The 27773-nt window shown below is 53.9% G+C and overlaps 1 protein-coding gene, 1 long non-coding RNA gene and 1 pseudogene across 5 annotated transcripts; 1 reads left to right on the plus strand and 2 right to left on the minus strand.

Annotated features, from left to right (window-relative positions):
* Positions 1-2193: 2193 nt before the first annotated feature.
* Positions 2194-4650, minus strand: LOC141974155 (uncharacterized). 3 transcript variants are annotated; one of them, XM_074933491.1, is made up of 6 exons: positions 4421-4650; positions 3892-3970; positions 3659-3809; positions 3532-3573; positions 2951-3045; positions 2194-2793 (listed from the first exon to the last, which is right to left on the minus strand). In XM_074933491.1, exons 1-6 carry the CDS (start codon positions 4630-4632, stop codon positions 2653-2655), a joined length of 720 nt encoding a protein of 239 aa, XP_074789592.1. In that variant the 5' UTR covers positions 4633-4650; the 3' UTR covers positions 2194-2652. The 3 variants fall into 3 exon arrangements, with proteins under 3 accessions (XP_074789592.1, XP_074789593.1, XP_074789591.1); XM_074933492.1 differs by lacking the exon at positions 2951-3045; XM_074933490.1 differs by lacking the exons at positions 2194-2793; positions 2951-3045 and having other exon boundaries at positions 3054-3573.
* On the plus strand, positions 4558-8171 carry LOC141974156 (uncharacterized). Of its 2 annotated transcripts, XR_012635698.1 has the most exons (4): positions 4558-4656; positions 5450-5571; positions 5815-6330; positions 6449-8171. It is a non-coding gene; the product is annotated as an uncharacterized LOC141974156 (long non-coding RNA). The 2 variants fall into 2 exon arrangements; XR_012635697.1 differs by having other exon boundaries at positions 5450-6330.
* A 3172-nt stretch (positions 8172-11343) lies between these two features.
* Positions 11344-13591, minus strand: LOC141974066 (uncharacterized; annotated as a pseudogene).
* Between the last annotated feature and the right edge of the window lie 14182 nt (positions 13592-27773).

Raw genomic sequence — 27773 nt, forward strand, 5'->3', positions numbered from 1 at the left:
CGAAATACCATCTTGGGTCTTGAAAGGCAAATTTTATGGCGACATGGTACTCCTGAAAGAATCGAGTCAGACAACGGGACCCATTTTCGAAATAATCTTATAAACTCCTGGGCAAAGAAACACGGCATTGAGTGGGTGTGTCACATCCCTTATTACCCACAAGCGTCTGGAAAGATTGAAAGATCTAATGGACTGTTGAAGACTATGTTGAGAGCATTGGACAATGGGGGATGGAAGCACTGGGATATAAATTTAGCAGAAGCCACTTGGCTAATGAACAGCAGAGGATCTGTTACCCGTCCTGGTCCTGCCCAAAGAAACCCCCTTCATCCTGTGGGAGGAGATAAGGTCCCCGTAGCACACACAGGGAGGTGGCTGGGGAAGGCAGTGTGGATCGCTCCTCCCTTGGGAAAAGGCAAGCCCACTCGCGGGATTGTCTTTGCTCAGGGACTGGATGTACTTGGTGGGTAATGCGGGAGGATGGGACTACTCAGTGTGTGCCTCAAGGACATTTAACCTTGGGGGGAAAGTAATCTGTGGGGTGAGTTGTATGTTGCAGGAAGTGATGGAGGAAGTAGGAACGATGACGAGTGAACCAGATACGTGCAATGACGACCCAAACCTAGCCGGTGCTGGAGTCCAACGGTCAAGCATACTTCTGTCCTGAGCATCTATCTTGACAGATGGAAGCCAAGACACTGAACATCTGAAGGAGTGAAGAAAGCTTATGGAACGGATAAATGAATATTATGTGGGACCTGGGCATAACGTAAATGGTATGGAATAAGGGGTGGAGACTGTATTGGCTCTGGCTGAACTGGAATCGGTTTTCCCCTACAGCAGCCCCACGGTGCTGTGGTTTGTGCTGGGAGCTGCAGGGTGTTGGCAGCACCCTGGTGTGGTGGCTGCTGCTGAGCAGGGCTTACACAGCACCAAGGCTCTTTCTGATATTTCCCCCAGTGGGACGGGGTGGGCGAGATCTCGGGAGGGGACACAGCCAGGACAGCCGACCCCGACTGACCAAAGGGATATTCCAGACCCTGTGACGTCTGCTCAGCATAAAGCTGGGAGAAAGGAGGAAGGGGGGGTCACCCTTGTTCCTCCGAGGCACCCACTCCGCGTATGGGAGCCCCGCTTCCTGAGAAGGCCCCACAGCGCCTCTCCGTGGCAAGGAGAGAATAAATCTGTTTGCTTTTGCTTCCGCGCGCGGACCTTTGCTTGGCTTTGCTTATATTAAAACTGCTTTTGTTTCACCCACAAGGGTTCGTTTATCTTCTTTCCCCTCTTTGCCCTGTTGAGAAAACAAAGCGAAGGGGGGGGGAAGTGATAGAGCAACTTGGTGGATACCTGGCATTTAGCCAGAGTCAAACCATCACAGCTGGCCAAGGAGTGGGTCTGGACTTGCTCTGTAAGAGGGTAGCCAGGCCCATTTACTCATGCTGTTTGGAGGTCCTGGGAGCGTTTTTGTGCACAAGGGAAAGGAACGTCTCTCTGCAAACTTGCAGTATTCCGTGCATCACGGAGCTACCGGAAAAGATTTCTCCCCTCCAGAGCAGCACCAACAGCCTCATTCTGCACACTGTTCTCATTTAAAGCTGCCTTGTAAGAGGGGAACGGTCCCGCCTCAACTGCGGACCCATCTGCATGTCTGTGCGCTTAGGAGAAACGGCACCGGGACAGGAGAGCTTTGCAGGCCCACAGCGTTCTAAGGTGGGGTGTATTTTTTGGGTGTAAATTGTGATCAAACAGGTACGTTCACTGAATGAGGGCTCTCTATGGAGGAAATGGGAACTTGTGCCAGGTCCTTGCCGAGTTCTTGCAAACTGTCTCGTGTCTGCTGCTTTCAGACTGGAGAGACGAGAACATACAGTAACCCATGTAAGCCATGACATACATATTTTTGATTTTTCCAGCAATTTTCAGGTCCCCATCAGACCTGCAGGAAAACCAGCTTCCCCTCGTGCCCGCTCTGCTCTCGGCACCTGCTGCGTAGTGGGTGGGCGGCTGGAGCAGGGTTTTCTGCAGGAGGAGGCACCACAGACATGGGCCTGGGGCTCCGGGGGCTCCGGGGGCTCTGGGGGCGCCTGGCCGTGCCCCCCAGCATGCCGGGGCCACCAGAGTGGGGCGCAGGGGAGAGGGAAAGTCACCGGAAGAGTGGGGAGAAAGCAGCACCCAGAGACGGGGTCAGAGAAACAGTAATTTATTGATGGAATAAAGACTTGCAGCAGCCCTGCTAGTGCCGTCGGCGGGACGGCCTGTTGGAGGGCTGGGGAGAGTCCTGGGGACCCTCCTATTCGGGGGGCGCCGGGAACCCCCAGTTGAGCGGTCCCTGCCCCGGCCGGGAGCGGAGGGGCTGCAGCTGCGGCCCTGGGCAGAGGGACCTGCCACCGCCGCCTGCCCCGGCTCCTCCTGGGGCTGCTCCTGCTCTGCCGGGACAGGAGCAGATGGGGGGCAGCCGGGACCCCCGCGGAGGGCGCCCTCCCGCTCTTCTGGGCCTCTCCCACTGCCACAGCTTAGGTCATCGTCATCTAGAAGAGGAAACCGCAACTTCTCTAACGGTCCTCTGCAGAGGGGCACTCTGCCTCCACATCTACCCACTGCAGGATGCGGCCCAGGCAGAACCGGTGCCCACAGGGTATCACATAAACGCTGTCACGTGCGGCGTCCTGGCAGATGGGGCAGATCTGCTCTGTCTCCGCGGCCACGTGCACGTGCTGCAGCCGGTTGGGCGGAGCTGACGATGAGGAGCTGCTCCCACTTGCTGGTTGCTGGAGCTTCCAAGGGCGTCACGTGCTGCAGAAGTGAGAAAGGCCCCAGTCACTCGCTGTCGCGGCGAGGGGAGGGGGAGGAAGAAATGCCCAGGCCCCTGGCGAAGGACACCCTCCAGCTCCCCGAGCCCCTTGACCCGCCCCACGTCTGCCCCGGGGGGACGCTTCCCCGCACAGCTCACCTCCGCTGCCACGAGCGCGCCCGGCGGTGCCCGGCTGCCTGACCCAGGCAGGGCCGGGGAAACCCAGGGGTGGGCTCTGGGACCTGCACCGAGAGCTGCCGACGGCACCCCCAAAGCGCCACCCGGCACCGGGATCGGTGGCAAATAATAGCGGCAAAACCACCCGCGGGTGAGTGGGAACAAAGGGGAAGGGATCAAAATTCAGAGAGTGGCACGGGGAGGGGAGGAAGGGCAGTGGGGGGGAATAAAAGCAAAATAAAACCCCCAGGCGAGCGCGGATGAGATGTGCTGAGAGAACGGACACCGGGAGGGAGGGACAGACAGACAGACGCGCCATCCCTCCCACCCCCCCTCAAGTGGTGAGTTTTGGAGGGGGCAAGGGGCCTGGCAGGGGGCGTAAGAGCTGGAGGGCAGGGGTTGGCCCCCCCAGAGTTGCACCACTGCGGGGCTGCGCTTCCATCCTCTTCCTCCGGCCTCCAGGATGGGGAAGGGAGCCAGAGAGGGGGCCACAAAGGCCTGGACGGAGGGCCCCCCACAGAGCCCCAGGGGGGCCCCCAAAGCAGCGTGGGGACTCTCCTCACCTTCCTCCAGGATGTCCTCGCCCTCATACTTGTCATCCACATCTGGGGGGGTCAGGGAGGTACGTGAGGACGGGGTGGGGGGGCAGGAGCAACCCCCCCAAAAACCCCCATGGCTCCCCCAGCTCACCGGCCTCATCCAGGATGAAGCCGCCATGGCGTGGCTTCTTGGCTGCTCGGTTGTCATCTTCCTCCTCCTCCTCCTCCTCGTCATACTCCTCCTCCTCCTCGTCAGCTTCCTCCTTCTCGCTGCCAGCGGCACTGGTGCGTTCCTCCTCGGCCTGGGGAGTTGGGGGCGGGGGCGGTCGACGTGTGACAAAGAGCACCCCCCCCCCCCACGTTAGCTGTAGCCTTCAGCCTCACCTCGTTCTCCTCAGCCTCCTCAGCCTCGCTGCTGTGCTCGCTCTCGTCCTCGCTCTCCGACGTGGTGGCGCTGGGGGGTCTGGGGGTGGGAAATGGGGGTGTCCCGGGGGGACGGGCAGGGGGCGCCGGGGGTGTCCTGGGGGCTGCTGGGGGCTGGGCAGGGGGGTCTGGGGGTGTCACGAAGGGGCCTGGGGTCGTTCGGCGGGACCCGGACATGAAATATGGGGGTGTCCCGGGGGTTGCTGGGGGGGGACAGGCAGGGAGACGCAGGGATGTCCCCAGAGGCAGGCAGGGGGGTCTGGGGGGGTCCCGAGGGGGCCTGGGGGTGTTCTGGGAGGGCCCGGGGGCTGGAAAAGGGGGTCCGGGCGGGTAATATGGGGGTGTCCCGGCGGGGGAGGGGACACAGGCCGCCCCGGGCAGCCCCTCGCCAGAGGCCTAAACCCCACATCTGGCCCCGGCGGGAGGGTCCCGGTGGCTCCGCGGGAGAGGCCGATCTCCCGGGGGGACCCCGCCGCCGCCGCCTCCTTACCCCGCTCCGCTCTCGGCCCCGGCCCCGCTGTCGCCCGCGGCCTCGGCCCGCCCGGGCCCCGCTCCCGGTCCCGCTCCAGCCGCAGCTTCTCGCCAGAGCCGCTCCGGCGTCACGTGACGGGGGCGCAGTCCCGGCCGCGGGCCCGGCCCCGAGCGGCGGCGCGCGACGGCGGCGCGCAAGGGCCGAATCGTCCCCTTGGCCCCCAAGTTCATCGCTTACCCCTTCGGCCAGAGCCGGTACGGGCCCCCGAAATAACCCCGGTGTGCCCCACTTCGGGCCACAGAGGGGGGCTGCGGGCGTTTTGGGGGGTTCCCCCCGGTTTGTGCAGCACAGACGGGGCTGAGGGAGGTTTGGCGGGGGGGGGGCGGTGTCAGGGTTCTCTCTGGCTCCAGAACACAAAAGGGGGGGCAGGGGGAGATTTTCGGGGGGTCTGGGGGGCTTTGGATGCTCCTTCAGGGCTAGAGGAGGGGCTTGGGGAGGGTGGCTGGGGTGGTTGACCCCCCCTTGATTTGGTGGGGGGGGGGTGGTGTTTTTCGGGGGGTGTTTTGGGAAGTGTTGTTGGGGGGGTGGTGGTTTTTGGGGGTGTTTTGGCGTGGCTTGAGGTTTTTTGGCGGGTGTTTTGGGGGTGTTGGGTGTTTTGGGGGGTGTTTGGGGGAGGTGTGAGGTTTTCTGGCGGGTGTTTTGGGGCTTGGGGGTATTTTGGGGGGATTCGAGGTTTTGGGGGATGTTTTGAGGGGATTTGGGTGGTTTTTGAGTTTTGGGGGGTGTTTTGGGGAGGTTTGAGTGTTTTGAAGGAATGTTTGGGGTTTGGTGGCTCTTGGGGGTGTTTTGGAGAGGTTTGAGGGTTTTGGGGGGGAGTTTGGGGTGGGTTGATGGTTTTGAGGGGGGTAGGTGGTTTGGGGGAGTATTTGGGGGAGGTTTGAGGGGTTTTGGTGGGTGTTTTGGGGGTTTGGGGGTGCTTTGGGCGGGGGTTGGGAGCTTTTGGGTTTTTGGGGGGTGCTTTGGGGTGCCTGAACGTGCCCCGCCCAGATTTGTGCAGTACAAGGCGACGTCGCTGGAGAAGCAGCACAAACACGACCTGCTGACGGAGCCCGACCTGGGCGTCACCATCGACCTCATCAACCCTGACACCTACCGCATCGACCCCGGCGGTGGGGGGCCGGGGACACCCCGAGTTTGGGGGGGGACACCCCAGATTTGGCAGGGCGGGGGTGCTGGGGGGTGCCCCTAGGGGACCCCGGGCACTCCCTCAAGGGGCTGAGCTGCCAGTAGGGTTTGGGGGAGCACCAGAATTAAGGAGGGGACACTCCAACCCTGTGGGGAACCCCAAAATTGTGGGGAGACCCCAACAGCGGGAGAGGGGAGCCAAATTTCCCTGTGTCCCCCCCGCACAGTGCTCCTGGATCCAGCGGATGAGAAGCTGCTGGAGGAGGAAATTCAAGCGCCCACCAGCTCCAAAAGTTAACGGGGGGTGTGTCACGGTCCACTCGGTGGACTCGTGACGGTTCGTTTGCACGATCTCGAAAGTGCGAAATTAAGGTGACCGACACCAAAGGGGATAGCAGTAATAAACCAGTGAAACTTTATTGTGTTGCCCGTGAAGTGGCACGCGATAGAGATGGGTGAAAGAGAGAAGTAAAGTAAAGTTTTAGAGCGAGGAGGGAGAGAGAGGTTATAGCTACCACCGCTGATCTCACGACGTCCTAACGGTCCCGGGTCCAGCCGACGCTGCGTCGTCGATCGTCGTGGTCCTTGGTGGGGAAGCTTCCAGTTTTCGTTGTCCAGAAGTCATCCTTTTATGCTCAGTAACAGACCTTGCTCCTCCTCTGCCTCGGGGGTCTCCGCCCTTCTCGAGCGAGGCCATCGCACATGCACAGGGAGGGGCGTCTGAGGCGTGGTCAGTCTTGGAGGTGGGCAGCCTTCCACCAGGAGGGGCGTTTTGGGATTATAATGAAGCAGAGTTCGTCTAAGGTTCATGGTTTCTTCATCGATGTTATGGCAACAGTTGCGATCCATCTTTTCTGACAGTGGCTCTGCGGTTATCTCTAACAGCTCCGGCTGGGCCCAGGCACTGAACAACAGCCCAGCACCGCCTGCACCGCCCGGTCAGCGCTCAGGGGAACAGCCCAGCACCGCCTGCACCGCCCGGTCAGCGCTCAGGGGAACAGCCCAGCGCCGCCTGCACCGCCCGGTCAGCGCTCAGGGGAACAGCCCAGCGCCGCCTGCACCGCCCGGTCAGCGCTCAGGGGAACAGCCCAGCGCCGCCTGCACCGCCCGGTCAGCGCTCAGGGGAACAGCCCAGCACTCGCTGTGCCACACAGTTGTGCTCTCGGGAGCCTTGGCACCACATCCCACTCCAGGGATCGCAAGGCCAAGCAGGCCGTTGTCAGGTACCTCACTGTCCATGTCCCTGATGACAGTGTTGAGACAATGCTGATCTTCTGACCGACTCTTACACCCAGCCTTTCCTCACCGTGGCAGGGGGCTCTGCCCCGTGGGGACTCGGCTCCAGGGAGCTGGTGGACCCCACTTGACACCTGGCTCTGACACGTAGCCCCAGGCCACCAACCCACCAGCCACCCTGGGCAGGCTGTCCCCTGCCGTAGGGACTGGCCGCAGCACGGCCCCTCCAAGGGCTGCCTCCCCCCAGGAAAACCGCCCCGCAGATCCACACGGCCGCGTCACCTCTGCCCCCGGCACCGGGCTCACGGCCTACAGAACACGGCATAGCCACGCACGGCGTGAAGGGACAGACAGAGGGACTGGGATGGCAACCGGGGCCAGTGGCTCCAGTGTTCCTGCTGGATTTGGCCATCTCAGGCCAAGGGTGGGCAAGCTTGGACGGGAGCGCTGCAGGGCTGACCTGAGCCGGGCTCTGGGCTATGACAAGATGCCCATGTGGTGGCACCACTGACAGGTCACTGTGGTGGTGCCATTCTTACCCCTCCCTGCCCTCCTTGTTGGGCTGCTTGGTGCCAGGTGTGATTCCATCCACATTCCCCCGAGCCATCCACCAATCTGTGGAGATAAGGACTGATAACCCTGAGGAGCCTGGCTCCTGCCCCCCCAGTTGCTTGGAGAAGGTTATAATGGCCCATCATCTCCTGATGGCCTGGCACCCCTGTGCCTGGGATGGGGTCAGATGGAACAGTAACAGGGTTGCATGGTCATCAAATTCTTGTGCAACTGCCGGAAGGCACCAGATGGCATTTGACAAAAGTCAATTATCTTGGATCCTATAAACTGCGACCACCAGAGAGGCCCTTTGAGCTCTCCTGGATCGCAGCGGCCTGTGACCAGCATCTCCCCTGAGCTGGGACGCCTCTCGGGTACCAAAACCCTTAAGGTGTCGTCTGCTCCAGACGGAAGGCCAGGGCGAAGTCCCCCCGCTCGAGTCTCAATTATCGCCCGTTGAGGAATGCCAAGGCATTGGGAGTATTTGCTCTAAACTCGAGAGGGAAATTTCCTTTGAGGCAGCTTCTCTTGCACCTGTTTATTGGTGCGTGTGTGTGTGGGTACGTACCCTTGCCCTTGTTCCTGTGTGCTTGTCCCTTTTGTGTTCATTTTACCGAACCCAAACCCCTTTGTTTCTGTATGTATATGTCTGGTTTGTGTATGCGCATGTACATATGTGTATAAATTAAGGTACCGTTAAGTAAGTTAGAGTGAATCTTGTCATTTTAGAACCTGAATAAGTCGCTTTTCTTTCTGAGTAATTTTGTGTTGACAAATAGTTGTTAGTTATTAATAAATCTAGATTATTTTCCTAAATCATTACCGTGTCAATACTTTCATCCGCGAAAGTCACCAATGCCCCTTACAGACGGCTGTCCCTTACAGACACAGCCCGAGGAGCCCCACCCGCAGCCCCAGAAAGGACACAGCGGCCAGTGGCTCCAGGGACTCCAAGTTAAGAGCCCAAGCCCAGCTTTGTGACAGCGACAAAAGCCACCGAGAGTGACAGTGACAGATGTGTGGCAGGCTCAGAGCCCTTGGTGTCACCCTTCCCCACTTGACCCTGAGGGAACAGCTGCCCCGGGAAGCCTCAGGGTGCACGGCTACGTGTGGGGAGGACAGACCCACAGCGATGCGATACGGAGCCTGTAGGCAACCTCCCTCTGAGGAGGGACCATTCCCTGGGCTTTGCTCTGCTTCCCCAGAGCCTGTTCAGCCCCCGAGCAAGGGAGAGTTCAGCCCTGCTGCTGGGATGTGCCCTCCCATCCCCACAAAGCCAGTCCCTGCTCCCCAGACAACCCCAGCCCCGCAGCAAGGACGACGTGCGGTGGCTCCCCACACTCTGAGCGCCTCCTGAGTCACTCCCTGGCACAGGGGCTGTGCCCACAGCTGGTGCTGATGAGCACAGCATGGGCTGCTGCCCCCGCTCAGGGGCAAGGATCGAGAGGAAGGGACCGGTGGTGTCCTCTCTTGGTGCCACATGGAGTGACAGGAAGAATCGGGGTGTTTTGGGTGTACTGGAGAAAATTTTGAAGTCAAAATGGTGGATACTGGGAGTCCAAGAGATGTTCTGGGGTGAAAGCAGGAGATCTGACCTTCAAAGTACAAAATTTATGGGAAGAAATGGGGGACTCTGGAGTCCAAGGAGGATTTTGGGGTGAAATTGGGAGGCTTTGTGTGTGCCAGAGCAGATTTTGGGGTGAAACTGGGGGATTTTAGGATTCAAGATGGATTTGGGGCTGGTTTGTGGGTCAAACAGCAATATTTTTGGGTGTCAAACTGAAGAATTTGGGGGCCAAAACTGGGTTTGGGGTTCAAAGGGGGAATGATGTGGGAAAAGTGGGGCATTTGGGGGTCAAACACGGATCTGGGAGCATAGGGCAGTTTGGGGGTGAAAAGGGGGGGTTTGGGCTCAGGGGGACTCACCGCGCAGCACCCAGGTGAGGGCGGCCCCGGTGACAGTGGCAGCGCCGTCCCCCACCCCCACGGCCTGGAGCACTCCCCGGGTAGCCACGGCACCCCTCAGGGTCGGCACAGCGCCTGCCCAGTGTTCCCAGCCACCCCCAGTTACCTCCCAATTACCACCCCGTTACCTCGCCCACCCCACCTCCCTCCCAGTTACCTCCCAGTCTCTCCCAGTAAACCACCAGCTCTTCCCAGTAGCCCCCAACTACCTGCTAGTGTCTCCAGTCCCCTTCTGGTGCCCTCCAGTATATCCCAGTGCCTCCCAGCTGCTTCCCCATTACCTCCCAGTACTCCCCAACCCATCCCAGTACTCCCAGTGACCAGTCAGTTACCTTTCGAAACAAGACAGAGGGCAGATCTGTCCCCTTGGACAGTCAAAGGAGGCTCCATCACTGTGATGAGCTGGAGAGGCCTCGGGCAGAGCCCGAGAGAGGTTTCGTAGGGCTGCTGTCCCCAGCGAACACCAGCGTGTCCCCAGGGGATAAGGGACAGCCCCCAGATCACCAGCTTTGGGGCTTTTCCCAGCCCCCTTGGCTCGCTGCCCTCCTCCGTCACGCAAGGGCACCTCCGGCACGTGACGCTCTCCAGGATGTGGCAGGGCCGGAGGGACCTGGGTGGCTCATCCCTCCCCTCCGGTTGTTCTGGTTAATTTAAATACATCCGAGTGGCACTCCAGCAATTATTCTTACATGGCAGATCCAAATGTCTGTGAGAGGAAAAAAGAAAACTATTCCTGCACAGCCAATTAGAGAAATGCCCAGGGTTGAACAGCAATCCACAACGCTTAATCACTCCCTGAAGAAGGGAGGGCTCTCAACCTCAAGGAGTGTCTTTGGGCAGCGTCCTGACCCAAAGGGCGAGTCCTCGATAGCAGCATGCTGCTCCGGGGCCACTAGCTCAACCTGGCCCTCCAGGGGACTCCGTCTGTACCCAAGCTGGATCCGATCTCTGGTCAATACCGGCTCCCATTGGCTGAGGGCCCCAAGGAACGTAAAGACCTGAGAACAGGGCGCAAAAAGGGAATCAGCAGCCACTCTGTCTCAAGAGCCAGGAAGCCCCGTCTCTCTCAGGGTGGGGGCACCTGCCACGATGGGGAATGAGTCTCCTTCTCGCGCGGGAGCCAGAGCAGCCAGAGCCCCTCTCTGCAGTCGTGGCACTTGTGCCCTGTGCAAAGGGCTCCCCACTTAGACAGCGCGATGCCCACTGGGGTCGCCCAAGGGCAATGCTGTCAGTGTCCGAGGGCTTGGATTCTGTACAGCTGCCGAGGAAGACACTTAAGGCTCCCTACGGCACACAGGCAATGCGCACAGCTGTGGAGGGTGACCATTTATTGCGATGGCCCCAACACAGAGCACAGACCGGCCGGGGAGCCTTAGTTCCACAATCAGCGAAACCAGAGCCCGCCGCATCAGCTCTTCTGCAACATGTTGCCTGACCCTGCGGCAGCTGAGCAGTCAGCTCCCTATGCTTGCCTTACCTGACAACGTGATGCAGAGACTCTCAGAGAGGCAGCATTTGTTCAGACAAGCCATTTATTGTCAACGTTGCACAGGGTAAAGCTCCCAGCGGCAATGGGCGCTCTCGAGGCAGGAGGGCAGTCGCTGTCCGGGGGCTAACAGGAGTCTCTGTCACAAGCCGCCCCCCTTGCAACATTCTCCACCCAGACCCCGGTGAACACACGGAGGGAGGCACATTAGCGGTGCCTCTCGCTTGGTCCCTGCCCAGCCAGAGGACCTTTCTGTGCCACCTTCTCCTTTCTTTTGCCTGCTACCGGGAGGAGGTCACCATCTGCTGTCAGCTGTGAGCCCCGCAGACACAGCTCTGAGCGTGAAGACCTCTTTCACTCTCCACAGAGCAGCAGTCTTATGAGTCGATCTCGCAGCTGACGGAACTGACGCAGTGCCTGGGCGTGGGCGGCCGGATCCTGCTCCAGGCGCTGGAAGAGGTTGAGGGGCTCGGCCATTTGGAAGGCTGGGAGCGAGATGATCTCCTTGGGCACCTTCTCATTGCCAAAGAAGAAGGAGGCATTTCTTCTCCAGGCAGCGGCGCAGGTACTGCATGATGTCCTCCAGCCACGGCAGGAAATCCCTCCTGATGGGGCTATGGTGGTCAGGAGGTGCATCAGAACTGTCTTCAAGGCAGAGGTGGAAAAGCTCCAGGTGGAAGGAGTGCCCACGGGGGCGCTTCTGGGGCACGAGCAGGCAGTAGACAGCGTCGTCCTCGCAGGGACTCCAACCTTCAAAGGCACTGCCCACCCCAATCGGTGGCTGCAGCACCATGAGGAAAGTATCTGAAAAGCGCTCTCGGAAGGCACAGACGACGGTGGCCGCCAGCTCCTCCACCACCTGGCTCCTGTAGGCCGGGTTCTGCACTCTCCACTGGATGCGCTTTGCAAAATCCATGGCCACATCCCTCTCAGCGGGGTCTTCTCCTTCGCTTTCTTCCTCCTGCTGCTCTGGGTCCTCCTGCTGTTGTCCTGGTTCAACTAGGATAGGGTTAAGTTTCCCCAGCAGAGAGAGAGGGGGATCTCCAGCCAGGTTATTCATACCATGCTGACGTCAGGTCCAGGGGGCAGAAAACTTTTTTACTTTCTCTTTGGTGGTCTTGGTGGCTGGGAGCTGTTCCGTGACCATTTGCGGTATTTCTCTGTATATCTTTTGTCTTGTTCACTGTTATTGCTGTTCATTGTTGTTATAATTGCCACTGTTGTTGTTCAGATTGTTTATCACACTGTTGTATTCAATTTCTTCTTATTTTACCCCGGGGTTTGTGCCTCACTTCCAGCCCGACCGGCTGCGGGTGGGGAGGGGCAACGGCAACATGCTCTCCGGTCCCGGCAGGGCTTAAACCACAACAGCTGTGTAAAAGGAATAAGCTTTAGAAAACTTTTTTCTCTTAGGATATTATTAATAGCAGGAATATTAATAAATAGATATTGTTTTATACGGCACAGGTGCTCTAGGAACAGTACTGAAGATAAGTAACCATGATGACCGCAGACTGCATCAGTGAACAGTGGTGTCAGGAGAGGAACCGGAGCGGAACGAGAAGAACTCGTGGAATATAATGGACTTTTGTATTGGCTCTGGCTGAACTGGAATCGGTTTTCCCCTACAGCAGCCCCACGGTGCTGTGGTTTGTGCTGGGAGCTGCAGGGTGTTGGCAGCACCCTGGTGTGGTGGCTGCTGCTGAGCAGTGCTCACACAGCACCAAGGCTCTTTCTGATATTTCCCCCAGTGGGACGGGGTGGGCAAGATCTTGGGAGGGGACACAGCCAGGACAGCTGACCCCGACTGACCAAAGGGATATTCCAGACCCTGTGACATCTGCTCAGTATAAAGCTGGGAGAAAGGAGGAAGGGGGTGGGGTCACCCTTGGTCCTCCGAGGCACCCACTCCGCGTATGGGAGCCCCGCTTCCTGAGAAGGCCCGACAGCGCCTCTCCGTGGCAAGGAGAGAATAAATCTGTTTGCTTTTGCTTCCGCGCGCGGACTTTTGCTTCGCTTTGCTTATATTAAAACTGCTTTTGTTTCACCCACAAGGGTTCGTTTATCTTCTTTCCCCTCTTTACCCTGTTGAGAAAACAAAGGGAAGGGGGGGGAAGTGATAGAGCGACTTGGTGGATACCTGGCATTTAGCCAGAGTCAAACCATCACAACTTTTGAAATTGATGATGAATTGGGATTGTACTGCATGTTATGAAGAATCCTATGAATACAAGACTGTTTTTGTCAGCTGTTGCCACTCGCTGAGCGGTGGCCCAGCTCTGAGCTGTTTATAAAGCAAGCCTAGAGATACCCACAGCCTGGTAAAATCCTTGAACACGCTGCTCCTCCTCCCGCTCTGTGTTGCTGCTGGAGCTCTCCTCTTGGCCGCCGCTGTCCACCTCGGGGCTCCTTTTCCTGAGCCACCAGCAGAGACCGAGGAGCAGGCCCAGGAGTCCAGCAGTGGCCCAGAACTGCCGCTGCTGCAAGGCAGCAAAGAGCAGGGCTTGCCAGGCAAAGCCGCTCTGCTCCTGGGTCCTCTGCTCCAGGTCCTGCACCTCCCGGAGCAGCCAAGTCATCTCTGGCTCAGCTCCACCGCACACAGCTGCATGCGCTCATGTGTGGCCTCGTCCGGCTCGTCACAACCAGCTGTGGGTACCGGATGATGCTTTGCACCAACAGGATGAACAACTGTGTGACAGCCATGGCCTGCAGGAGGCAAGGAGAGCAGGGTGTTGGTGGGGCTGGGCGGCTGCCGTCCCCTGGGGGCAGGTAGAGAGGGGGCGAGGCAGCGGCGGGGCAGCAAGGCCTGCGCCCAGCCCTGGCGGTGGCGTCACCGGGCCCTGCCAAAGGCGCTTCCGCAAGCAGCTGCGCCCTGGCTGCAGGGTGAGAGCCCACCCTGCCGGGGGCTGCGTTTCTACTCCGGCCCTCGTCCAGCCCAGCCGCCCTCCCGTGGTGTGTGCACTCACCGTTGGCTCAGGATGCACTGGGCAGCGCTATCGGCTGCCACCTCTTATAAGCGTCCCCCCCGTGGCTCAGCCATTGTAATGTCACAGGGGCCAGAGCGCATCAGAGCCACACACGCCCTCTGCACAGCCCCGGCCTTCAGCCCCAGCCCAGCTCAGGGACTTCCCGTTTCCCCAGGTGGCCAAAGACCCGACACCCCCGAAGTACAGACCCACCCCACAGACGGCGCTGCCGGGGGCTCCTTTACAAAGCCCTTAGCAAGCGTACGGTCAGGTGCCGTGAGCCGTGGATGCTTCGCTCCTTGAGATCCCATCCCGTGAGACGGAGTCGGCTCCCTTGGTGCTGGCCTCTGAGCTGGTGGTTGTGGGTGTTCTCTCGGTGCCTTCATGACACTGACGGCTGTGGGCGGTGCACATCCTGGGGGTGGGATGGGGCCTGTCCGTGGCAGTTTCTCTGTTCCTGCTGTGCCGCTGCGAGAGGACGTTGCTTCCAAAGAGACATTTCCCAAGGGTGATGAGGGGGTGCAGCTGGAGCTTTCCTGGCGGGCAACTGCCACTGCCGACAGAGCACCGACTTGTCCATGTCCAGCATGTTCCGTTCTGCGGTACCAACTCCCTGGGGAGTGTCTGGGATGGGCAGATTCTCCTCCCAGAGCCCGGTGAACACACGGAGGGAGGCACATCAGCGGTGCCTCTCGCTTGGTCCCTGCCCAGCTGCAGCTGCCAGGGAGTTTCTCGGCCCATGTGAAATCGCCACCACGGCCAGTGACAGTGTGAAGGGAAAACAGCGCCAAGGTCATTGCTGATGGGAAGCGACTGATGTGTTTGGCACAGAAGTGCTGTAATGAAAAAGCACAATAATACAGGTGGTCGCAAGGAACTCAAGGGAAGTTGCTACAAGTATACTTGAAATTGCTAATGTAGAGGGACCTGTACAGCAGGACATTTAGTTTTAACATTCACCTCACTTGTGTTTTGCCTGCTTTTATTGTTCCCGTGTTTTGCTGCAATTCATGTGATTTCAGAAAGGGAACCCCTTTCTGTAACACTGGATGGAGATTTTTAATTATAAAGCCATTCACTCCATGCAGGAGGAGATGATTCACTGCAGACTGGCACACAGCTATTCACGCCACCCCTATTTTTATTTTAAAACGAGTGCCACTGAAGAGTATTCCAGGCGGAAGGCAAAGGTGGGTAATCCTTCCAGACATATTGGCAGCTCAAAGCAACTGTCCTCCTGCCCCACAGGGCATGCCAAAAGAAGACTGAGCTCCCCACAGGACTTGCCTAGCTGCAGCCCCTCCCCAGGAAGCCCAAGGGACAAGGGGACACCCCAAGTGACGTGGCAGGGGGTGGAGACACGGCAGGGGGGCAACAGGGACCCATAAATACGATATTGAAGGTGGGAGGAGCGTGGGTGGCCACCAGCCCAAGAGGTCAACATTGAGTTGGGGACACCAGGATGTCCCCAAAAACGGGTTTGGGGACCCCCTCAGATTTTGGGGACAAGGTGGAGGGGATATGGCACATATGACACAGGCCTCTGCGGGAGAGGTGAGCACGCAGACAGCCAATGCGATCGAGCAATGCCCCTTGAATAAAGGATACACAGCAATTTATCGACCACCATACAGTACACACGCAGCTACCTGATTGCTCGTAGGCTACAGCTACTTGTCCACGCGCCCTTCTGCCCTCTATGATTGGTCCCGGCGTGGTGTCCACGCGCCGCTCTCCTGCCAGGCAAACACCTTGTTTCCCACAGTCCAGCTTCCTTATCTCTTTGCTGCACACGGAGTTTCTCAGCCCCTTGCCTTGCAGGTGTTCTTCACTACAGCCACAGCCTGTTGTTACAGCGAGGCCACTCGGTCTGGATCGCTCATAATGTGCCCGCTGTTTTCCAGCCGTTCCATAATTCCCCCTTTGTCGACGGATAAAGCCCGGGTATCAAGAATAACTCCAATATTTTAGTGGTAAGGCATTAGCTGTTTTTTTCCATCTGCTTAGCCACAGGAGTGTGGCGCTCAGATCCCAGCTAACCCTTGCAGGAGGTTAACCTCCGCGAGAAAAGAGAGCACAAACGCCAATATGGTGGATGCTATCTGTTCGGTTTATTAACTGCGCAATTGCTTTATATACCCCTTTCTGTACATCGCGAGATCTTTAGTTCCCTGTTCTTTCCGTGCATCACGAGATCTTTTCAGGTGCCTCTGTTTTTCCCGTACATCGCGAGATCTTCCGAGCGCCTCCCCCTACAGTTCCCCCTCCCCATGCTTTATTGACTATGCATCAGAAGTTGTATAAGACCGATGCCTTCTGGATCTTCCCTTTCTTTGTTCTGCAGCGGCGCCCGCAAGACCTGTCTGAGAGTTGTCTCAATCAAGGGTTAGTCAAACTTCAAAATCAGAGCACACTTAGAATAGTTCCACAGAAGGCTAAACCAATACAGCAGTTATGATTACTAATTAAAAGATAAGCTAAGTTCACTACTTATAATTAAGGGATGTGACTAATTACTACAAACTAAACAGTGAGGAAAATATGAAGTAGCACACTTAATTAATAAAATACGTTCAGATCCGCAATCGCTGGGGAACCCTGGATGCAGCGAGGATTCAGAGTGCCCTTCCTCACAAACTGGAAACCCTACGCGATGCGTCCATCCGTAGGGGAGGCATCCAACGTCGCTGCAAGCAGGTCCGGCCTCTGAATCAACGGGCCAAAATAACTGGCAACTTTCTTTGAGCGGGAACATCTGATTTCATCCTCCCGTTGGGTTCCACCCAGAGCCTGGCCAGCACTCCAGGGGGAAACCAAGGGAGTTTCTAATAAGGTTAAACACTTGAGTTCTTAATTCTTAATATTCCTAAGCAAAGAAATTTGAATACATGCATTCTTATAGCATTTCATCCTTATTAATAACTACATTTCCTCTAAACTACATCTTCCACTATTGACCAATAAATCTAAATATTTCATTAAGGCAACTGTAGTGTGGTTCGTTCTGTCGCAGTAGCACAATTTACCCAGACATTCTGCTTGAAAGATCAGTCGAAGAGATTACAAACAGTTGGTACAGGGGCATCCACAGCGCCCACAGCTGGATCCTGAGTGCTGGCTGCCTCTCACGCCTCAGGTGTGGTTGCACACACCTTGTCAGTAATCACCAGGGACTGTGACCTGTGAACACACAAGCGTAACCTCTTCTCCAGGTTATTAAAGAAAATAGTTCTATTTGAACCACACCTTTCCACCATCCATTAATTTAACCTTACCAAATGTTTGTGGTGTTGCCACCAAAATTAATATTTGGGGCAATGGTGTTGACCTGTGATAAACAAAAAAAATTCTTTTCCCGTCTCATTTGCTATAGTTACCCATGTGTTAGGTCTGGGTGGGATAATTCGTCTCGCAAAGGATTTAAGTAGCCAAAGGCCACAGAAAATCTACAAAACTTTTAAGAAGAAGTGGTTATTTCAGGTTTTATACATCGTGCAGGTATCCATTTAATGAAACCATCCTTTTCCACTGCTGCATACCCACGTCCGAATACTCTCAACGACCAGCCCGATTCCCATGTCATCGCTCCCGGTTCCTTGATCTGAACTAAGGGATAGTTTCTTGTCGCCTGGGTTGGCATAAAGTGTTTCCACAGGGGGGGTGTGGACTCGTCGCCTCTAACAAAATGATTTAGAGCATAGAGGGCACGGGACAACAGAGTCTGCTGTCGGTCTATGGGTATTGTCCCCTTATGACCTTCCCCCTCCCCAAGCTGTTGTAGTTTTGCTTTTAGGGTGCGATGCGCACGTTCTACTATTGCTTGTCCTTGACTGTTGTAAGGAAGGCCGTGTACTAACTTGATGTCCCATAGTGCACACCATTCTTTAGTACGTTTAGCAATGAAGCAAGGGCCATTATCTGTCTTGATTTCTTGTGGTTTCCCTAATAAGGCAATGACGCCCTCCCAATGAGCAATAACATGTCTGGCTGTTTGTTTGCGAGCCATTGTGGCTAATATTGTAGAGCTAAAGGTGTCAATGGTCACCATGAGATATTTATTTGGTTTTAATAGGTCACATTCTGTTATGTCAGTTTGCCATATCTGATTGGAAGAGAGACCCCTTGGATTGACACCTGCTTCCCACAATGGACCCTTTTGACAGTAGGGGCAAAGTGCTACTATGTTTTTTGCTTGTGACAGAGAAATATGACATGTTTTCGCTAAGGCTTTTACTCCAAGGTGTAAAAAGGCGTGTAAAAAGGCATGTAAATTCTTTGCAGCATCTATTGAACATACGCCCTAAGCTGCCTGGTCAGCGTGATGATTGCCTTCTATAATTGGATCAGGTAGGAATTGATGACTGTTCACATGTGTAAAAAGGACTTGACCTATGCGTTGTTGTCCTACTGTTGTAATTTTGTGTACAAGTTTATAAACATATAAAGAGTCTGTAACAATATTAATTGGATTCTCTGTTTCCTGTTGAAGTGCCAGGTAGTGTAAGTTGTAGGTGAAGTGTTTTCAAGTGTGAAACCCATTGTAGACCCTTTCCAGTTACTATGGTGCCCGGAAAGTCAAAGATGGCACATTGTAAATCTTCCAAACGCATAACTATGTAATCCCATACTTGTTGCTTCCAGGGGATGAGTATTGTGTCAGGTTCCTTTCCAAAGTGTTGAAGGGTCATATTACGTAGGCGTCCTATAAGGTCTGCTATAACAGCAACTATGGTAACAAAGGCGGCCTTGTTGGTATTTTGGTGAGCCCAGGCTAAAGGTGCAGGCTTGCCGTCCGTGCCTTGGAATAGGATGCCTATTGTGCCATGGTCAGAAATAAAGCACCCTGCTATGATCGGTTGTTTTGAATCCCATCGCTGCAAAGGTCTCTGTTGTTGTAAAATATCTTGTACAAGGGCTAAATTGTCCTGGCATTCTTTTGTGAGGTTTTTTTGGTTTGTTTTTTGTTTTTTTTTTGTGGTTCCCACAAATGTTCCCCTTTCAGCAATTCATAAAAGGGTTGCATAAGTCCCAGGGGAATACAGACGAAGCTGCGGAGCCACTGTAAGTTTCCTACTAATCTCTGAACATCATGTAGAGCGGCAATATGTGGAGCAAGAGCTATTGGTTGTGGACTTACAGCGTTCCCTGCAAAAGTCATACCCAGATATTGTAATTGCGTACCTCGCTGGATCTTTGCCTCGGCAATACTCAAATTATGTTGTTGCAACAAGGCTCTGGCACGCTGGAACAGGTGTTCCACTTGCTGTTCTGTAGGTGCTGCTAATAGTATGTCATCCATATAGCGTACCACGTAATGGTCAGTCTTATCTTCTCTCAATGGTGCGATGGCTTTGGCCACATAGAGCTGACAAATAACAGGTGAGTTTTTCATACCTTGAGGCAGTACAGTCCATTGCCAACGCTGAGCTGGTTGAGCAAGGTTCACAGAAGGCACGGTAAAAGCAAACCTTTGTTTGTCGGCGGGATGTAAAGGGATGCTGAAAAAACCATCTTTAATATCAATGATCACACTGGCCCAATCTTTTGGTACGGCGGAACCCCAGGGCAATCCAGGTTGCAGGGCACCCATTGCCTGCATCTGTTGACTTACAGCCCTGAGGTCATGGAGTAAGCGCCACTTATCTTTCTTTTGGATAACGAACACAGGAGTATTCCAAGGGCTTGTAGAGGGTTCCAAATGACCCGCCTGTATTTCTTTTTCTACTAATTGTTGAAGCGCACTTAGTTTTACTGAGTTAAGCGGCCACTGCTCGACCCACACCGGTGAAGAAGTTAACCATGTAAGTTTTAAGGCTGGTATGTGCTCGGCAGTGGCCTCTAATCTAAATTTGTAATGCCAGTTTTCATTTGTTGCATGCAGTCACGGCCCAACAACACTCCCTGAAAATTTGCTAATACTATAGGCTTGAGTATTGCAATCAAGGCTCCTTTCTTCTGGTCTTGGATTTTAAGTGTTGTGTCGGTGATTGCTTTGTAGAGCGGTTTTTCTCCTCCGACACCTGCTACAAATCCCCCAAATGTAGTTTGCCACTGTCCTGGCCACCATTTTTCGCCCACTACTGTTATATCAGCTCCTGAATCAATCATGGCCTGCAGCACTATTTCTTCTGTTCTTCCTGGGCGAGGCTGGCTCATCCAAACGGTGACCATGGGCTTATCGCTACCATCTAAAACGAGAGCCACGGTTCCTGACCCTGAGGGGCATCTTGTGGAAAATTGTGGGCATACTTGACTGTCACTTGGGGAGTATAGGAGAAGTTGTCTCTGATTTTTGGGGGTTGCTTGCGGGGCATTGGAGGAGCCCGGCCCCCATTCCTGGCTCCCCCCCTTTCATTTCCCTGATACTTATACCAACAATCCCGTGCCCAGTGACCTGTTTTGCCACATACCCAGCAAGGTGCAGTTATCAAGGAACGTGGTTCTTGTCGCTTCATCTGATGAGATCTTTTATGAACACCAGAGAGGTTGTTTTTTCTATAAGGTACAGGTTTTTTCTGCAAGGTGGACGTCACCTGGGGCATGTATCATTGCCTCCTTTTGCACCACTTGTCATAAGAGGGTGGCAATAGGTGTATTCAAAGGAATATCCTTTATAATATCCTTGATCATCAGATTAGATTGCTGTCGGATACATTCTATTATTACAGCTTCCTTAGCACCATCAGGTAAGTCTGATTCGGTGACCGCAGCGTGGAGCTTATTAACACATTTCAAGAATGGTTCATTTTGTTCTTGCTTAATAGAGGTCCACGGGGGTTCTGTCTTTTCTAACTTAGCTATATCCATGAAAGCTTTTTTACCAGCTTCAGTAGTAGCAGTAAATTCCCTGGGTCTGAGTTGTAATCGAGCAAGGGTTGTTGAAAGTACTCCCTGTCCTGTAAAGCAGTCGAAAGCAGTCTCCATGTGAGGGGTGTTGTAGATCTACGATTGTAGGGTGAAGCTTTACTCCTAACATTTTACAGTCTTTCGGTACGAGCTGCCAGTCAGTAGGGTGTTTTTATAAACAAGAGGAAGCAGCCCCGCCCAGGATCAGACGTCTGTTTTCTCGGGTGGAGGCGGCCAGTGTGCTTACCACTGCCGTCAGTGCCGCTAGCAATTTCGTCACTTCCTCCCCCGGGTTCTTCTCCTCCCTTTCCGGCAGCGCCCCTGCCTTTCCCCTGTGATTGGATTTAGGATCGCTGTTGTCTGATTCGTCATCTGACTCCGCCTGAGTTTTTTGATGTCGACAGTGAGCGAACTGACTGCCTGATTGTTTCATATCGTAGGGGTGAGGAGGCTCCGCTACAATCCAAGGTTTCACTTCCTCCGGAGGAGGGGTGGACCCGGAAGCCAGTCGAGCAGGGGATCCGGCCGGAGCCGCCCCTTTTTGTTCTCCTGCCGTTTTTGAAATGCTTGCATTTCTTGTTTACATTCTTGCATTTGTTTTCTCCACTCCTCCTCCTCTAAGTCAGCCGGTTGTATTGCTGCTTCTGCTTTGTGTGATGTTCCCCGAGGGGATACGGGGGGGTGCGGGCGAACCGGAAGGGCTCGTGCCACTTCCGCTCCCTTTGTTCTCTTCAGGGGGTTTGCCTGCTATAGGCCACGCCGCCCCTCGTTTGATAGCTTCCTCCTTAGAGGAAATATCTGCAAGGTCCTCTGTCTGAGGAATTTTCTCTGAGAAACCTTGCAATCCTCTATGTGCATCCTTAGATGCATGCTGTTCGGCTTGGGCAGTTTTCATCAATGCATTTACTTTATCCCAAGTCATCAAGTGCTGCGGATTTCCCTTTTTTGCTTGCTCTTTTAAATCAGCTCTAATCAGGGGCCACAGCTCAGGCTTCATACGATCCATCGGCTCAGCCAGAATACCGAGCTTTAATAATCTTTGTGGCATCTCTTTTAAAGCGCTCGACTTCATAGAAGTCTTATATTTTCTGCCCCATATTTTTATTACCTTTATTGTGGCCTGCATGGCGCGCCGTGGAGTCTCCCGTCCTGCGTGGAGCTCCTTTGCCTCCTGCCGTGTACCGCAGACAGCCACCGTCCGTACACCGGGGTCACCACATGTTGTGGTAAGGCACTAGCTGTTTTTTTCCATCTGCTTAGCCACAGGAGTGTGGCGCTCAGATCCCAGCTAACCCTTGCAGGAGGTTAACCTCCGCGGGAAAAGAGAGCACAAACGCCAATATGGTGGATGCTATCTGTTCGGTTTATTAACTGCGCAATTGCTTTATATACCCCTTTCTGTACATCGCGAGATCTTTAGTTCCCTGTTCTTTCCGTGCATCACGAGATCTTTTCAGGTGCCTCTGTTTTTCCCGTACATCGCGAGATCTTCCGAGCGCCTCCCCCTACACTATATGGTTTGCCAGCTTGATCCAATTTTATTAAGCACAGAGCATCTTATATACTATAAAGGCGTGATCGCATACAGCTAAACAAGCTGTAATTGGTTCTAAGCTACTGTCCACACAAAATAACTCATATTTCATTGGTACAACGCAAGAAGCACACACCAGAAGAACAAGCCTATGGACCTCCTACTCAATGTTTCAACTTCACTCCATATCTCTAGTTAAGGAATTTGCTAAACAATAGCTCTCTATGCAGTGGCAAGCCAGAGGGGAACATTGAACAGTGAGTTCTTTACACAGGGGCAGCTAGCAGAGAGTTACTCATGTCGGTATCAAGGACCAGGTGGCCGTTATCTTCCAAAAACTTCTCCACACCCCTTTTTGTTTTTGAGCAATCCAGACCCCTTTTATTGCTCGGTCCATCGTTCTATAAAACACTTCCACACACAGGTTAACGTCATTAAAAGGATTATAATGACTATTTAAACTGTTATTCCACGTAAAAACAAATCCTTTAACCATCCTGTAATTGGTAACATTTTGGCCTAATTAGTATTAAATATTCTTCCTTCTTCAAGAAGTAAACCCATCGTATAAGCGTCACTACAAAACCAACTGTCATTTACCGGGACTGCTGAAGGGGTCACGTTTTGCCGTTCCAGCCAGACTGTCTGATTACACCAACCATGATGGCCAGTCAGATGGGCTTTTCGTCCACCAGACTGTGTCCGTCCCCAGCGCTGATCTTGCATGCTATTCCCAGCTGCTGGGGGAAGAGAGCTCTCAGCTCCAACTCCAACCAAACAGGTCTGGGATGGGTCGGCAGCAGTTGCTAAGCCCAGGCAAAATGCCTGCTGTCCTGATTGATTTTTCCCTGCCACCTTGGCACAGCTCAGCAGTTTCTTATCTATCTTACGAGGCCTGTTCTTCATCAAAGCTTAGCTGTTTGTCAGAGGCTGTGTAAGGCCGGTGCCTCCCAGATCTCCCCTTTCTTTTTTCTGCAGCGGAACCTGCAAGACTTGTTTGAGAGCTGCATCCATTAAAGGTTAGACAAACTTCAAAAACCACAGCATGCTTAGAATAGTTCCACAGAAGGCTAAAAACAATACAGCAGTTACAATTACTAGTTAAAAGAGAAGGCTAATTTCACTCCCCATAATTAAGGGATATGACTAAATACTGCAAAAATAACCAGTAAGGAAAACACGTAGTAGCACGCTTACTTAATGGGGTACTAACATTCAGATCCGCAATCGCTGGGGAACCCTGGGTGCAGCGAGGATTCAGAGTGCCCTTCCTCACAAACAGGAGATCCTACGCGATGCGTCCATCCGTAGGTGAGGCATCCAACGTCGCTGCAAGCAGGTCCGGCCTCTGAATCAACGGGCCAAAATAACTGGCACTTTTCTTTGAGCGGGAACATCTGATTCCATCCTCCCGTTGGGTTCCACCTAGAGCCTGGCCACCACTCCGGGGGGAAACCAAGGGAGTTACTAATAAGGTGAAACTCTTGAGCTCTTAATTCTTAATATTGCTAAGCAGAGGGAGTTGAACACACACATACTTACAGTATTTCATCCTCATTAATAACTACCTTCTGTGTAAGCTACATCTTTCACTCTTGGCTAGTAAGCCTAGATATTTCATTAAGGAGTTGCAATTACTGTTAGCATTTTCTCTTAAAAGAATTGGCAACCGTAGGTTATTTTGTCCTGTTGCAACGTTACCCAGACATTCTGCTTAAATGATCAGTCCAAGAGATGGCAAACTGTCGGCACAGGGGCACCCACAGCACCCACAGCTGGATCCTGAGTGCTGGCTGCCTCTCACCCTCAAGTGTGGTTGCACACACCCTGCCAGTAATCCCCAGGGACTGTGACCTGTGCAGACACCAGCATCACCTCTTCCCCAGGGTATTAAAGGAAACGGTCCTTCCCAGTTACCCCTTTCTAGGTTTTTGTTAACACTTGAGCTTTGCTTTGGACTTCTGGTTGATCTGGTATCTGTGATGAGAAGTGACACGATACTGGTGGCACCTGTGAGACAGGGGAATGTAAAAGTCCATGCCATACAATGCCTTATTTAGCCTTTTGTGAGGTGTACCTTGATACCGTGCATCTCCCCTTTTTTGTTGCTCTAACAGACGCTTTAGCTTGCCAGGCGTACACTCCACAGTGGCCTGTCCAGTCAGTGAGTGGGGAATGCCAGTCGGATCCCTGCATGGCAGGATGCAAACAGTGCTCCAGAAAAGGTGTTAACAGACACATGTACATCTTTAACATTGGAAATGCAGCTAAGTGAGTGACAACAGATTGCTGTCATTAGAGGAGGTGAGTCCCCCAGGGTCGACACCACTTCCCTGTTGAAGAGATGGAGTCTGTCTGGTATTCAGGGCAAGCTGATAAAGGAAACTGGGTTTGTATTGCCCTGGCATTCTGGTGGAAAAAATGCATGTGAAAGCTGTTCTTGCTTGAAGACACTTGTATTAGCCGCTGTAACATGTGCATAGTAACCATAACTGTGACACACACGGGTTCCTGACCAGCAAGTAATAGTAGGCGCTGCCGACCTTTCATGATCAGTTTGGCAAACATTTCTGGACAAGTGGTGATTTTCTTGTGCAGTTGGTGTGACAAAAAAGGTCCATTCAATAATAACAAGAGGTTTGCTAAGTGTTTCATCCCACTGAAACAGCAGAGCATATGGCTGCCCTGGAGCCAAGACCTCTCCCCCTTTTTGTTTTTTGCCAAAGCGCTTTCAAGGTTTGGTGTGCTCTTTCTATGATGGCATGTCCCGTGGGGGAATGCAGTGTACCTGTGATGCTGGTCTGTTTGAGATGGCGTTAGCTGTGCGGTGGAGATCTTCTTTCGCTCTCTCTCTAAGTACTCTGGGTGATGTCCGTGAAGGATCTCTTCAGAAAATATCAAACAAGCTATGCAGATCATCATCAGTTAGGCCCAACCACAGCTGTATCCAATTTATGGCTCCCAACAGTTTCTGTAAATCATTTAAAGTCTTAACATCAGTTTTGAGTTTAGCCTGTTGCAGGACAATGGTCTGTTCACAAAGTCTCCAGCCCAGGTACTGCCCGGTGATGATCTCTGTACCTTTTCAGGTGCTGTTTGCCACCCCATTGGAGATAGTGAGCCTTTGGTTAAAGCGAGAGCCTTTTCCATGATCTCCCGTGTTTCTGGGCCGTAAGGATGTCAGCCATACAATGATACAGAGCAGCCTGGGGGACCTGCAGTGTAACAGGGCTCAAAGCCTTTGCAACAAACCCTGACACATCGTGGGACAGTTTTCATGCCTTGTGGTAAAACAGCCCAGTGGCACCGTCTCGCAGGTTCACTGACATTAACACTGGGAACAGAGAAGGCAAATCTAGGTGCATCATCCGGATGCAAGGGAATGGTAAAAACCCCAGTCCTTTAGGTCAGTTATTACAAGGTGCCAGTTTCAGGTAATCATTGTGGGGAGGGCATTCCTGGCTGTAACGCACCCGTATCCTCCACGGCATCATTAATGTGTCAGAGATCATGTAAAAGTCACCATTTACCACTTTTCTTTAAAATAACAACTTAATTGTCTCTGAATTAAATCATTCAGGTGGCACAACTTTTCCCTTGGCAGGGGCCACTGACCCACCCACACAGGGGATTCTGTTTCCCAGGTGAGTTTCAGGGGGGTTTCAGGGGGGGTTGTGCTGCAGTGGTGATTAAGACAAATTTGATCCAATCTGAGTTCCCCATCGAGCCATACAGTCACGACCCCAAAATGTAATAGGGGTCTCCACTATAAACGGATGAATATTTGCTACCCGGTTTTCTGGGCGGGCCCCTTACATGAACGAGATCCTTGCTGTGAATTGCTACAGCATGACACCAGCCCTGAAAAGCCTCTGAGTTACCCGAGCTAACAGGCAATCTGCTCGCGGATATTACGGTCACATCCGCACCAGTATCTAAAATGCAGTAAAATAAGCAAGCTGAGCAATTTTTTTAACCTTTTGTCACTGAACTTGGGGGTACAAGGGTCCAGGGCATAATTCTGATTTCCCCTGCAGAATCAACGTCTGTGACCCCGGGTAAAACAAACAACCCCTGTCAGGTTGTAGATGATCTTTTGACAACATTTCCGTCAGGCAGATGGTACAGAGGCGCCCTCTCCCCGCAGAGCATGCGCCTAAATGCAAGACAACAATGACCACAGAATTGCTGCCTCCCGCTGGAGGAGGTATTTCACACGTAACAGTTAACACCCTGAGCCCAGACAGAGAGCAGCGCTGACGACCCAGCGGGCGGGCACTGGGACCCTCCGCACCAAGGGATCTCAGCTGCAGTTTCGTTCCTCCCCGGGCGCTTCCCCGCGGGTCAGAGAACTCCGCACTGCGCAGCTGCAGCTGGGCCGCGTCTCACACACGCGTGAAACAGTCACAACCCACACAAAGGGGCCCCTTACGCTTCCTACGGACACAGCGTAAAATGACAAAGATTTCAAACACGGAAACACCATTAAGAGCATATGAAGCCGGTGCTGCTCGACAGCGTCAGCGCCTTCTCTGTGACAGAACTGCCGCTTTTGGCGGGGGGCGGGAGGGGCGGTGCGGGCCGAGGGCGCAGTGCCGGGCTGGGCCGCAGGCGGTCACTCCGTGGCAGGGGGGGCTCGGGGAGGCCCCGGGCTGCCGCCGCCAACCCCGCACCTGCAGGGGGGGGCGCGAACGCTGAGCACAGAGATCCACACGCTCGGTTTTCCAGATAGAGCTCTGTGCCGGCGTGAATGCCCTTTTTAAAAGTGCCAGCCAATGCCGCGGGGCCAACTGACATCCCTGAGCGACTGCCTCCAGTACAGCTCTTGTAAGAGAGTTTTGCAGCCCGTCCTCATCAACGCTTTTCTGTAGTTCTCTAATAACAGAAAAATGCAGTCCTTCCCAACGTGGCTGATGTCCCGGCTCACAGCTTACAGGAGCAACAACCTTTCTCACCATGTCCATATCCCCTTGCACCAAGGTTTCTCGCCTCACTTTTACCCGCACATCATCCCCAGCTAAGGGAGGACACAGGCCAGATCCTTTTTCAGGATTTACAGCGTCAGGGTCTAGAAGATTATCACAGTCAAAGGACCCAGCATATAAATCTTGCTCCCGGGGTTCAGAATATGCATCCTCGCCCTCTGTGTTCTCATTCTCTGTGTTAACAGCCTGGCCCCGCGTTCATTATTTTGTCTTTGTATTATCTCAAAAAAAGTTCTCCATGCGCTCACTCAGTGAGCTTTTTAAGATTGCTAAGAGCTGTTTCTTGCCCTCTCAGAGAGAGGATACTTCACAGCAGTTTTAGTGCCGCGTCTGCTTCCATACCTGCAGGATTTCCACGCTCCGGTGCCTCGTCCCGTGCTCTCCTGCTTCCTCACCTGCGAGCTCCCGGTAGCGCCTTCGGTGATGCTTTGGAGTCTTCCGCATTTAAGCGATTTTCCGCATTTAATCAGTCTGCATTTAAGCGATTTTCAGAGACATCACGTTGGGGTCACCAGTTGCTGCAGGAAGCCCTATTTTTGCAGGACGAGGCTGAGAGACAAGACACACACCAATATGGTTAACAGTCAAGCTCCAACATTTCTTAGAAAAGCAAGCC

The sequence above is a fragment of the Athene noctua genome, unplaced genomic scaffold (genome assembly GCF_965140245.1).
Source record: "Athene noctua unplaced genomic scaffold, bAthNoc1.hap1.1 HAP1_HAP1_scaffold_31, whole genome shotgun sequence".
In the NCBI taxonomy this organism is placed as follows: domain Eukaryota; kingdom Metazoa; phylum Chordata; class Aves; order Strigiformes; family Strigidae; genus Athene; species Athene noctua.

Bases quoted from the DNA above. Each gene is read 5' to 3' on its own strand.
- LOC141974155 (XM_074933490.1), bottom strand. From the start codon at position 4,632: ATGAACTTGGGGGCCAAGGGGACGATTCGGCCCTTGCGCGCCGCCGTC. The intron at 3,971-4,420 runs GTAAGGAGGCGG...TCCCACCCCCAG, and splicing joins GGGGCCGAGAGCGGAGCGGG to ACCCCCCAGCGCCACCACGT. The intron at 3,574-3,658 runs GTGAGCTGGGGG...TGACCCCCCCAG, and splicing joins CTTCATCCTGGATGAGGCCG to ATGTGGATGACAAGTATGAG.